The sequence below is a fragment of the Atta colombica genome, unplaced genomic scaffold, assembly GCF_001594045.1.
Source record: "Atta colombica isolate Treedump-2 unplaced genomic scaffold, Acol1.0 scaffold105, whole genome shotgun sequence".
Lineage (NCBI taxonomy): Eukaryota > Metazoa > Arthropoda > Insecta > Hymenoptera > Formicidae > Atta > Atta colombica.
The window spans coordinates 986,922-1,001,104 of NW_017259190.1; the positions used below are offsets into that span (position 1 = coordinate 986,922).

General features: G+C 39.1%; 1 protein-coding gene across 1 annotated transcript; it reads right to left on the reverse strand.

The window, feature by feature from the left end:
* Nucleotides 1-5,114: 5,114 nt before the first annotated feature.
* LOC108691010 lies at nucleotides 5,115-13,944 on the reverse strand. Its single transcript, XM_018198618.1, has 4 exons — nucleotides 11,607-13,944; nucleotides 7,457-7,553; nucleotides 6,573-6,888; nucleotides 5,115-6,243 (listed from the first exon to the last, which is right to left on the reverse strand). The coding sequence occupies exons 1-4, from the start codon at nucleotides 11,753-11,755 to the stop codon at nucleotides 5,786-5,788; spliced, it is 1,020 nt and encodes a 339-aa protein (XP_018054107.1). The 5' UTR covers nucleotides 11,756-13,944; the 3' UTR covers nucleotides 5,115-5,785.
* Between the last annotated feature and the right edge of the window lie 239 nt (nucleotides 13,945-14,183).

The window sequence follows — 14,183 nt, forward strand, 5'->3', positions numbered from 1 at the left end:
AGAGATTTGGTGAACTCTCGAGAATTCAGCGACGAGTTTCATTTCTGTTGCGTTATTCTTTAATGATTGATTGTTGTCCATTTCTATCATTATAGATTAATTGTAACTTCGGTTTAATTTATTGTTTTATTTTTTCCTAATTTTTAGAACTAGAATTAAAAAGTAATAAATTAAATGAAGATTAAAGTTGATATAGGTACATTTAAAAATGAACATTATTCATGGTCGATATATGTAGAGGAAAGACCCTTATTATTAGACACCGATCATTTTGGATAAATGCTAGAAGTCTATAGGCAGAATTTTAAAAAATAATAGATCATTTTGAAGGGAATTTAATAATGCTTTAAGATAACGTTATATAAAATTTAATTCAAATTCAATTTTTTTTTTTAATTTAAAGAAATGTAAAAAGTGAACAAATTGCAAAATCAAAAAATTGTGTTCCTAATATGCCCCGAAAAATCGATAATAAAACGCAAAATATATCAGTATTGCAAAAAACTTTATTTAATATACAAACTAAAATACAAACAAATACAGCTAGCGTGCGCGAAAAATGAGCATGCGATATTCAGAACTCGTCTTCAGGTAGTTGGAAAGCATCGCAGATAGGCACTCGATGTTCATTTCGGTTGTCTTTTTTTATTATTGTACAATAACATTTATATTTTAACAACGATTTTCATTTTTACATAGATTATTTCATATTAGGAATATCCTGGGTACCTCATATTTCCATGTCTTATGGATCATCAAATCTAACTTCTGTAATTAAATTCATATCCCGTATTTTTCTATTAGTACAACCTCTATCACTACATGAAGAATTTATTGTCAATTTATTTATTAAATAATGAACAAGGTTTTATGCTCATCTCAATGAAACTTGAAGACATCCAAATTTTAAAATCTTGTTTTACAATAACTACAGGCATGATCTAATAAATAAATTTTCTACTAATTGTAAATAAATAAATTTTCATTCCAAGAACAATCAATTCATGATGGAAACACAAGTAGATATTTATTAGTTCAGCAGAAACGCTGCTATCTCATATTAGGCACCTATTTCATAATAGGAGACTTTTCTCTAAGTTTAAAACTTAAATCAAATTCACGAATTATGCAATGTTCTTACTTCATTGTCTTAGAATCTTTATCTTTTTTTATATAAAAAATTTTTTTAGATCCTCCGATTAATTGGTACATGAACGCTTTTGCGACTTTTGCGAATTTTTAGTCATTGCATTAAAGCGGAAATTCTGTCAGAAACCTACGATGATATTGCGAAATCGGTGGGTTTTTTCTCTCGACGAGAATATTGTAGCCTGCTGCGCTGAAACCTCAAGTTCGAGTTCCTGCTTCGCTCGTTTACGCTTCGACAAACCGGTTTCGACGATCTCAACACCGATGCAAAATCGAACCTCGGTAGAACATGCGAATGTAAATCGCATAGCTCCAAAGCACAATCAAAATTAACGATCGAAACAACCACGTGAAATATAAAAATATAAAACATTGTGCACATATCTTAACATTTAAATTTGATTATTTCTATCTAAAATTGATTATTTTTTTGAAACTCAAATTAAATTTTACATACGAGATACGTCTTTCCAAACAAAACGTAAAAAGAAAAAATCAACTCTTTACGAATTAAGAATCAAAGTTCGTTCACAAAAATTATTCAAGTCCCTTAATAAACAGAGATTCATAGAAAAGTTAATTTTGCTTCCATATTAAATCCGATGAATATCTCAAATTAATATAAGAAATTACTATTATAAATTAAACATCTTCCTTCTGATGAAAGTTTTCAATCATAAGCATAAATTGAATTTTAATCATCAGTGGTATAAAGAATTTACTGCGTAGACAACAATAATCACTTCAATTGCGAAGAGAAAAACACTTCGTGTGGAGTCATAAAAGCGAAGTACATGCGTGAATAGAAATAAGCCAAATTATCATGTCAATATAAATCAGCAACTGCAAGATATCATCAATTCACCCTCCCGTATTCTATTCTACGAAGGTCAACGGCATAGCTTTTCATTGCTCATTTGGCCTATTTAGATGTGTGTCATTCACCTTGACTTATTCCTATTGTGTTTTTATTGCAAGCCTTGTAACATTTTCGTGTTTTTTGTATACCTGATCAACCTTTCACACAGGAGGGTCTCTTCTTTAAATACATCTTTACGGGAAATAAAACAATTTAAAAAAAGAAAAGAATACCTGAAAGGCCGAAGTTCCGAGAAATAACAATAGTTAGAAAGGATCAAACATCTACAACTTCTTTAAGATTCTATTGAAAGATTTAAGTCTCTTTAAAGAGTGTATAGAGTATAGAACTATGAGGAATTTTAAATTTTTCAGGTACCATTTCCTGTACAATGTTAAATATATATATTTGCAGTTTTCCTCCACAGACTTGGAAAGAATTTCCGTTTGAAAAGTAGCAGACAAAAAGTTATTCACTATTGTTAAGAATATTTTTCGATTGTTAAATAAATTCCACTTCTCAAGAAATATTGGATAATAGTTAGTAGAAAGTATATTGAGAATTGTTTAAATTTTAACATTTTTCTCCATGTATTTTTTTGCCTTCTATAAAATATAAATTTCCTTTTTCAGTCCGTAAAAATAAAAATAATATATTTTCTGTATAAGTCGTTTCTCGTGCACATGAGTCTCGTCGAGAATATTAATAATTAATAATCGAAATTAAAGATTTAAGACAAAATAAGGAGTAGACGGGCAAAGGCATATTTTTCTGGCGATCGAAAACGGACGTGGTTTTGCGGTTGCCACTGCGGTTTCATGTTGCTCCCAGCAGGATGAACGACGTCAACGATGAGAAGTTAAAGCGACATCGAGAGAAAGTCGAGAAGATGCGAGACGTGTTTTACTTTCACTTCTCGCACATATCCGCTATGCCGCCTTGTCACGTTCATTCGTAGCTGTAGAATGACGAATCATCATTTTGGAAATTCATCATATCGCAGGGTTTCTTACCGTGTTTTCCACTTTTTGTACTCTTTTCAATCTTTATGAAATTATTTGATAAGATATCCCGTTGAAACGCGATAAAATTCATGCGTATATAAGTTTTGTAATTTTAAAGTTGCAAAAGATTAACATAGTTAACTATAAATTAAAGATAAATCGAAATTAATAAAATTTACAGGATCCCGGTAACATGGTTTTAAAATCATATTTATGTGTCTAGATTCTAAACTTTAGAATAAGATAATATATGAGGATAATAATTCTCATGAATAAAATAATTATAATTTCACTTTCCCTAGCGTAAGCACTTGTTAAACTTTCTTCGAAGATTAATTTTCGTAAAAAGAAAACGATGATGTTTGCAAAATAAATGATTTAAAAAGTGAAATATGGAGAAAAAAGGATGTCGATTATTATTTTTTTTGACATAAATGTTGAAGACTTCAAGAGCTAAAGAGAATTCAAAAGCTAAAAATTTAAAGGCTTCAAACGTTCATTAAAGTATTTATAACAACAAAATTCAGAGTTCCAAGATCAGAGAAAGTTTCGATAATAATAATGTTCTTCAAATGAACTCTTGAATAGATACTAAGTATTTAAATAATTAAAATATTCTTAAGAACTATACGCGCGTAGAAGTATGTCGCAGGCCGAACACTATTTTACTGAGCTTGATGGACTGAAAGCATTACTTTTATTTCTTTCTAAAGTTTTTTTTTTACTTACAAGGTATTTGGTTTACTCCATGCATCACTCTGACATGCAGTTTTCTCATTAGGTATATAAATTATGGTAATGATTCGGTATTATATATAATAATTATAATTATAATAATTATTATTTATCATTATTATTAATATTAATATTATCATTGTGTCCAGTATTTCCTCTGCCCTTATTTTTGCTACTCACGGAGTGCTTTGCTCTCTTCTTCCTCCTCTCCTCATTCACATACATTTCACCCAATCTCTCTCTTCCTCCCCTTTTCCTTCTCCTTTCAATAATAATTGTCGCTTCCGAAGGAATGATTCGAGAACTCCGCCATATTGACTCACGTCGCGCGAGACTAATAAGGCGTGATCGAATATCGATTAACTGAAAGAGACGCACGCGTGAAATTAATTTACGGTTCTGCAATTCACAGATTCCTTTCAAGAATTCCACGAATTTAAGAATTATATGGAAATTAAATTTAATTGTCGAGAAAACTGAAAGCTGCCGTCTTCTCTAAACATCTAGGATACGAAGAACTGAAATCTTTCGAAGATTTCATGAAGCTTCGTGCCGATGCTGAATATTTACGCGCGTAAAATCATCTCATTATCGCATTGTATGCAGTCTCGGAGTAGATGGAAAATAAAAAATGTATCTCTGCATCTTATTGCATATGCATTCGCATATAAACATCGCAAATGAACATCGCCACGGCTTCACTCTATTCGTAGAGTTCACGGTTACACGTAAACATACAACATCGCTTTATGAGAACATTCTTTAAAATTGATCGAATTATTGATCTCGGGGATAGAGAATTAAAAAAAAATACGTGCGTCGAATACTTTGTGACGATCGTAGATATTTTAACAAAAAGTTGCGACGATGATAAATAGAACATCACGAGAGGGAGTCTCGTTAATTATTTACGATATGCGACATCGCGAAGGGTGAATTAGAAAGTGGACGATGTGTATCAAGAAAGTTTTGCATCATCTTCTTGTTTGTAGAACGGCAGTTTCAGTTGTGTTTGAAGAGCGGCGAACGAGGAGCCGTGGAAGAAGAGGCGTTCGAGTATTCGGAGAATCGGCAATTCAAGGATTCAATAACGCAAATATTCAACAAAAAAAATTATCGACAAAATTCTCTTGAAATTCTATAAACACAATAATTCTATTTAAATTATCAATTTTGAAAACTTTAAAGCTTTATCTTCTCAAATTCTAAAATCCAAAGTGCTTAATGTAATTCAAAGAAACAAAAATCCTAAATACCGCAAGTATTAAACGCCTCGGGAATGACATACCGATCGAAAAAAAAAAAAAAAAACGAAAACAATTAAAAACTCGTGAAGAGTGCCAGGGATACAAAGGCTTATCACTAGATTCGTGAAAGATCCTTTATTTCTAACAACACTGAATATATACTTTCACGTTTCCTCGTCCGCTCCAACATACTTTATACAGGAGATCCATAATCAAAAGGTGGTGCAAAACTCTTGTTGACATTGTGTGAACGCGCGAGATTGTCCGAACAACAACAACGGCGAGGATCCAGCAGTCGTCAGACGAGGATACGAACTCGTCCGATCACTTGGTAAAAATCGTTACCAGAACGGGAGGAGTGTAAAGAAACAAGATATAACGAGACTGTGGGCAAGATGCGGGAAGGATTTGAAGAGGAGAAAAACAAAGTGAGAGAACTCGAGGATTCGAGGATCCCAGAATCTCCATCCGAATCTCCGGGGTCATGCGAATCCTCCTCTTCTTTCCTCTCCTTTTCTCTCTTCTTCAGTAAGAGGATGAAGTGAGCGGTTGTGCTCCGCCGTCCAAGCAATCGCGCAATAGAGTAATTCATCCATCCATCCGCGTCCGTCCGTCCGTCCGTGCATTCATCTCTATACTACCTATCCGTCCGTCCGTTGTCCGTACGTCCGTCGGTCCCATCATCCGTTGATGATTCAGAATCGACGACGTGGTGCCGCGATAATCGACAGACTTCTGGCGGGCACGAAAGTGCTGACGTTGTTGCTCGTCGCGTCACCGAGCCGATCGGGTCACTTCTTGCTCTTCTTGGTGGGCGGCTCCTGCGCATCCTGCGAGTCCTCTTCGGTGTCCTCGCTATCGGTAGGTCGTGGCGTCGCGTTGTTACTGCTGTCGTTGGTAATGAGGGAATCATTCGTGTCCTCGCTGGCGCCCACAACGGGATGATCGCTGGCGGTGATTGGTGTCGCCGGTTTGTCCATCGAATCCTCGGTGAAAGATGTCGTCGTGCTGTTCTCATCGATCGCCGCCGGATCAAGTGCCGCCGGCGTGTCTTTGCCATTCGCCACCGTTTCTTGATTACTGTCATCCGACGGCTCTGTCGCCTCGCCGTTGCTGGCACTGTGCGAGTTGCCGTTCTCTGTCGAGCCCGGAATGCCGTCGAGCAGTTCCGGCTTCAGCTCGGACGCCACATAATGTGTCCACAACGCCAGTTCGACTCTATGTGGGCTCCATGTTTTGCCATTTGACGCTGGAACAAAGAAAACATTTTTCATGGCATTTCAAAAACTAAATCCTTCTCTTGTAAAGGAATTTTGAAAATGTGAAAATATAAAATCCAAGGATTTGGTAATGAAACAAGTGATACAATGTCATTAAATTCAAGGAAATACAGTAATATATAATATTTTACTTGAAAGTATGGAAATATAAAATTAGAGAGATACCCAAGGATCCGACCATGGAAAACCTCGGCCATGGAGAAATAACATGAGAATATCATTCAAGGACTCAATACAGTAAACGCACGCGATTCCGGGATTACGCGCACGCGGCAAGTAGTGATTCATAATCGCTTACCCTGTTTGTTCAGCCTCGCGACGGTGTTCTGAATGTGCTGAACAAAGTTTAAGTATTCCTTAGTGGTGTAATCGATACCCTCAATCTCTGGTATCGCCATCAGGCACTCGTCCGCCATGAAGGGCGCGTTCTCCGGCGACGCCGCGGCGAGCAGAGCCGATGCCATCGTGGTACCGACGCCCTTCAGATTCGATAGCGCCGTGATCGCTTGCTCGAGATTTGGGAGCTTTTTGAACGCCTTCTTTGTTTCTGCCATCACGGCGCGCGGTGTGTTCACCTTCACCAGGTAGGACAGCTGTGGGTAGAATTTGCCGCGCTGAAAACAAAATGGCAGTCAAGTACCCGTTGGAACATCTAGATCCTGGATCAGGTTTTACAAAAATCTTTCTATTAGATCCAGCGAGATGGTGTTATGTTCAATCTCCGCCAAATCCAAACCTTACAGGTTTACGTTCAAACAACTAATTACTTTAAAGGTGTAAATTACGTATAATAAATATAAATCTTCTCAATAATTATATTTCCATGGGAATAATATCGTTTTTTCTTTGTTTTTAATCGATTTCTTTATTCTTCTTTAATCAATGTAATCTTTTTATCCGTGAGAACTGGTTTCGTACAGTCCATAAATTATAAGTTATAATATCCTTTTTCTTCCGAATCGCGTATATATCAAAAGAGATAACAATATTACTTCACACTAGATAGTACTTCACACTATTACTCTTGCACCGCTCTCGACTGTCATGAAAGCAGTTGATAAAATTCGCTATTTTTTAATTAATAAAATTCGTTAAAATTTAATACTACAGATAAAATCGTGTTCGAACTCGGCGAAGTCCGATCCTCAGCGCAGTTGACCAAACAAGGAAAAAACGGCTTACTATTTGCTTCCATTTCATCGTCTGCACCAGCTCCTCGTGATTGAGATGCGCGTCCTTGCCGCGTGCCTTGATCTTCTTCGGAAGCTCATTCTGATACCTGCCAATACAAACAAGAGATCCGTGCGATCAAGATTGATCTATCGTTCAAGTCAAGAGGAGGAGCGCGCACAAGCGTACACACACACACGCGCGCGCACACACACGCACGCAGTCTCGCGTACGCATGAGCGAACGACAAGCATGACGTAATCGCGCCGCCGCCGTCGCTGCTGCGGAATACAGGAATTCGTTAAAGGCTCGATTAAAAATACAAACGCTGCCGCAAGAAACTCGACACGCCCCTCGTCAACGATTGGAGGATACCCATCTTTATCGCGCACGTGGATCACACGTGGATTCGCGCTGTGACGTTCCGTCTTTCTTTCTCAATACAATCGGAATACAAACACTCGAAACTATCACAAGAACAATGGAAACTAATGTTGTAAAATTGAAGACTATCAAAGCGACGTCTACAATCAGACTTTAAAGCGTAACCTTTAAGCCTCAAGCCAATCACAGTCGAATATGAGGAGAATAATCTATGATGTTAATTTGTTATAGCTTGAAGCTTAAGTTTTAAATCTTAAAATCTTATTGTAGACGCCACTTCAGTAAAAATGAATCAAGAAAGATTCAACATAAATGAGTAAAGAAACCATATTCGGACAGGTTTTGATACTTAACAATATTTTTGCGAATTTTCTCAATTTCCAAATCATATAGACTGCCAATTATAAAACTGAAGACTGTTGTAAAATTAAAGAAAGCGCTGTTAGAATCAAAGAGAAAAGATTTAAGAATCATTCGGATCCGGATAATTCGAAGAAAAAAGAATAATTAAGATTGAAAGATCACATGCTCTTTTTATATACTTTTTTCCATGCTGACAAATTATTAAAATAATTCGCATCATTTTATACCGAATTTCGCAAAATAATAAATCGGATTTCAATGTTACTGCAAATAAGCGGGATTTATCATCATTCAATATATTTTCAGAAAATATCGCATTTGTCCGGGAAATTATTAAATTTGCAACGCGCGTATTGTGTTATCTCGCGAATCTGTTCAACATCAATTATAATTTGTAAATTAACTAAAATTCATTTATTAAGTAAGATTTTCGATAATTCTTATTACAGAAATACGTATTAAATAAATAATTAGTGATTATTATACAGCGCCATAACGATCTCTTTCCTTATTTAAGTTATAAGAATTATTAAAAAATCGATAAAATATATTAAACGCTTAATCACATTGAACAAACAGAAATTTTGAAATTAAATCTGTATCTCCAAAAATTTGAAAATTCACTCTTTCCGAAGCGAAGAAATCAATTTCAAAGGTGATAATTGCTCCACGAACCGTTTTTTTAACGTGCATCGTTAAAAGTATATTTTTCCTCCCTGCGTCTCTGCCGTGTTTTTTTTCCTCTTGTAACTCTTCCGTTTTTTTTTTTTTTTTTCAAATAAATTCCCACGTCCGCGTTTACTCTTTAAAGAGATGTTTTCAATATTTTCCGAGCCAAATAGCAACGTTTCACAAAGTTGAAACGCGCGCTGCACCTCGTAATACCGCATATCCGCACACGACTTGGCACCGTGGAAAAGCAGCCTTGACACAAACTGGCCTCAATGGGAATGAAAACAACGGTACTCTACTTCTCCTGACCCCTCATCGCCATCGCTTCTGCAACACGGAAGAAACTGGCGCGTAAAGTCTGTCCTCCCTTTCCCCCTATTCAACACCAGCTTCTTACACGTTCTATCTGTTCCTTATGTATACCTCTTTTTTTTACAGTCTCATCGCAATATATTGTGATCGATAAAATGATCTTGTTCGATCCCATCACGCCTGCGAAAACAAATATGAGCTTATCATTGCACGAGATTAATGAAGAAAAAGATATTTATATCTTGCTTTTTCTTGTAGACTGTTCTTTTATTTCCTATGTTATTTATTCATTATTTTCAATGAAATTGATATTTAAATGCAATATCATAACAGTTATGAAGAAATTATTCTTTTAAAATTAATTTTTTTATCGACATACTTTCTAATTTTATCATCTTTAAGAGGAATTGTCTTAAATCGTGATTAAAAAATTTTAGGTTTTACAAAAATTATTTATTCACTTTAAATGCGAATAATTTATTCACTACTTATTAATAATATAATAATATTCTTTATCTAACTATCTATTAACGGAAACTCTTAACGATTATCGATTCTTTTAAAATAAATTATTTAAGTTAAAAATAGAAGAGTCGCGAGAAGTTATTAAAGCCACGTATTGGAAGCTGTTCAGCTTTGAAGGAGTTCCCATTTTTTTATGATCTCTTTAGATCCTTAAATCCTTAGATTCTTAAATAAAAATGTAATATACGATCCTATTAAGATTCGTAATCTACAGTTTTATGTTTCTGAATTTTGTTCTATTTAAATTCGTTTGATATTTTTCTTCCAAGCATTATATCAGTTATTGAAGTTTCTTTGTTCTCGAATATCGAATACTGTAAGTATTCTTGATGCACTTTAAATTCTTAGATCCAAAGATCCACAGTCTCAAAATTGTCCTGTGGATCTAAGAATATTAAAATTTTCAAAAGTAAAAATTTATATACTTGTTTTAGTTATGACCTATGAATTTAGGTACAGCTTTATAAAATTTACAAAATAAAATTCTGAGATCTTTTTTTAGTAAATTTTAGATTACCGAAGTTGTTTTTTTAAAATAAGTTAATATTATATATTACTTAAAGTAAAGTGTAGACCGTAATTCTTTAAATAGAAATTTAATATTGGCTAATATTAAAAGACAGTAATTAATGACTTATTTTAAATATTAAAAGCACTGGTGTGCAATACTTTTAGTACTTCAAATAAATAATTAATTACCGTCTTTTAGTAATAAATTAGCTAGAATTAAATTTTTGCGAAAGATAGAAGCTATTATTATAATATGTAATCTAAAAACCTCTTAATCTAATATCGTCAATTATTTAAAGTGTTCTATTAATCAACGGATTTCTTTATAAACGAATTATTGTTCATAAACAGAACGAGTAATGAATCATTATACAAATAACATTCTTTGCGTGATATCACTAATTACATAATCTTTTTGATTAATCCGTCCTTTTAAACTTTTGTAAGTATTACGAATTTAATTACGTCACGTGTAGATTAATCATTTTGTTAAAATCAATAATCATATCAGTGATGAAACAGGAAATTATCAACATTTCAATTCCATTCACGTTTTATATGTTACTTATACAAATAATTAACGCACGCGCTGCAACTCACGATTCATGTAAATAAAAAATGCAAATATAAAACATTTCTTTAATGATACATACAATTATATATTTCCACAAATATATATTCGCGGATGATTTATTTATTCCTTTTTTATCTCTTTATCTTTTCTAAAAAAAATCTTCGATTAGATGAGATAAAAAAAAGAATAATAATCTCCGGCAATCGCATTCTTCATCGACCTAGTTTCATTTGTTCATGATCAGCAACTAAAAAAGGGGAAAAAAATGGGATCTGCATTTTTTTTTGTATCTACTTGTTCGGAGTATCATTCTATTGCGGGACAGCTGACCACGTGACGGCGAGAAACTGTCCATGAGAAGTCCGCGGGGTAAATCCCCCTCGATTCTCGACAAGAGTGAGCCGCGAGGGTGACATACGGGCGCGCACACGCGCGGCGTTGCCGTTCTCTCGCTTCGCTCGCTCGCTCGCGGAGCAGTGCGAAGCGGGTTCATTGTCCCGCGTGCGCCCCGTGGTAGAGCGCCGTTTCCTCCCTCGGGCCGCCGTAATGTCGGCGGCCCATCAGTGGCGGCAGCGCGTTTTCTTTCTCTTTCCCTCACGCTATCACCTCCTTCTCTCTATCTCGCTCGCTCCTTTTCTTTTTCGCACACGCACACAGGAACACGCGCGCGCGCGTCACACACACGCACGCACACACCATCATACACACACATCATCATACACACACACACACACACAACCACACACACACGCGCGCGCTTGGAGGGGAAATGACAGCGTCGTTGTGCGTCCGCCGTCGTAGAGTACATTAAGCCGTACTTACCAATTGTCTAGCTTGATCAGCTCCTCGGGTTTTTTCGACTTGTGATCGGCCTTGAGGCGCAGCGCCTGCGGATAAAGTTTGAGAACGTGTTCAAACTGCGTCGCGGTGCCCTCCGCGAAGAAAGTCGCTGTGTCTTTCACGGAAGCCATTGCGATAACGCGGGCTTCGATCGACGGCCGTCGGGGCGCAGCACCAGCGCCGCCTACTGCCGTTGCTCCGTAAATCGCGTCGGCCGTTCCCGTTGCTGATGCCGCCGCCGCTGCTCGCTGTTCTCGCTGTTACCACCGCCGCCGCCGCCGCTGCCACGGGCGGCGTTGCCACGTCTCGTCTGCTCTTTGCCGAGGAATCCTACTTCACCCTCGCGAATTCCCTCACCAGTGCGGCGCGAGTAAGCGCGTCGCGTGGGAAATCGATGACGGTGGTGGGAGAGCCGCGTACCGAGACGTTACGGCTCTCTCGATTCTCTTGCGAACGGAAAGATTCGTAGCCTGCGTCTGTACGGACTGGAATTTTAACGAAAACGTTGAATAAAAAGATAACTGTCACTGTACGTTTTTTTTTTCTTTTCGGGAGGGGAATCGACTCCCTTTTCTCTCTTTCTCTTTCTTTTTCCTCCTCTCTCCGCTTGACGTGCGTTTAAAAAGAGTACAAATGGATAAAATGTATCTTGAACGTATTCAGAACGAAACTGTCCTCGCAGACACTGTGCGACTACACGAGAGAAAATCACACTGTCGTAAGAACTCTTCGTCGGACCTCGCTCGACACAGGCCCGGGTGGGGAGTCGACGCGACGTTGCCAATAGACGGCAGCACTGCTCGGGTTGCGCCTCTATCCCCACTCTAACTTGAATGCGCCTCGCTCCCTCTCCAAAGCGATCGTTGTCTTCGTCTCTCTCGCACCTGGGAAACACTCCCGTGAGTCCCCCGACCCCCTCTTTCGTTCTATTGGGAATATGTCTGTCACGCTTTCTCCACCGAGTCGCTATCCGTTTCTCTCGCTCCGACGATTCCGTCTCGACCCCTCTCTCTCGCTCTCGCTTGCTTACCGTCTCGCTCCCACGGAGTCCGTATCTCTCCCACTTGATCGCCGCTTATTCTGCTCTCCCTTCCACGCCCGTTCCGTGTCCTTCTCCTCGCTACCGCGATGTCCTTGTCTATCGCCTTTGATTGCGCCTATATATCTCTTACGCGTCTACCTCTCTTTTTTTCCTCTCCTCTCTCTCTTTCTCTCTCACTCTCTCTTCCTTTCGCACCACGTCGGTCTCGCTCGCTCTCACGGGATCGCGAAATTCGGTCGAACACACGCGGCGACGTGCCTTCAACACCTTGTGTAGTGTGTCGGAGGGGAGCGCGAGATTTTCACGGAGCAGCTCCTTTCTCCAACTGAACGGTTCGGCGTGCCTCTCCTCTCTTTTTCTCCTTCTCGCACGCAGAACACGTACTCCGCTCCCTGTCCTTCTTTGCTTGACAATAAGCGATATCAACGTGACTCTCTGTCTTTCCTCGCGTGCATGTCTCGTCGCGAATTACAACGTGATTCTTTTTTGTGCTCACTGGATACTCTCGCGCGCGCACGAAGGCACCAACGATTCGTAAATGTGAACGTAAGCACGCAGAGACAGAGAGAGAAAGAGAAAGAACAGCAATAGAATAGCGCGTTTCTTCGCGTGGAGTCGTACAATAAATATCCGTGTCCGCTTGGTATATATTATAAGCTACGTTCGCTCGATTTTCTACCAACGTCGCCCGACAGGCATGTTTCCACGTAAGCGACTGAGGTTACATTGCGCGACGACCGCCTCATCGACGACGGAGCCACAGAAAGCGGTGATTGGTCGAGCATGGTCTCTCTCAGACTATCTTTCTCTCTCCCTTTCCCCTCCTTCTCTTCCTCTCCTTCTCCACCACTCCCGTTGTCTTGCTTGATGTTCGTCTTTATCGCTGGCTCGATGTCGATATTTCCTTTTTCTTCACGGGAATATCGCGACGAGATCCGCGACGAGGTCGACGATCATCGATTGCATTCGCAAATAACGTCGCTAGATCGACGAAAAGTCGTATACGACTGCGCCGATGCATGCGTGTGCACGCGAGCGCGCGCACGTCAGCAGAACGGAGTGGCGAGCGCGCCCCTACTCCTGTCTCGAATGGTCTCGAAAACGGGAACGCGGAGGAAACGGAGAAAACTCACGTACAACCAGCCAGCCCGACCAATCGTTCGCTCCGTCACGCGCGCGCGCGCGCGTGTGTGGTGGTGTGTGTGTGGGGGCCGTAGTATGTCGACCGGCCGATCGAGGGCAGCGCCGTCGCTCGCCGCCGCCGTCGCGATTGGCACCCCGCCAGACCCTCTCCTGTCCCCGATGACCACTTCTGACAAGCGAGCGAGCGAGCGAACGAGCGAGCGAGAGAACGAACGAACGAGTCGTTCCTCCCCTCGTCGTGTTCGTACGTCCGGACACCGCATCCACCGTCAGCTGCGCATTGCGCCCCCCCTCCATGGCGCCGTGCTGGAGGATCAGTGGAGACGCGGTGTTCAGGGATGGATAAAATAACTCGGAGTTGTTCCACCGTTGTT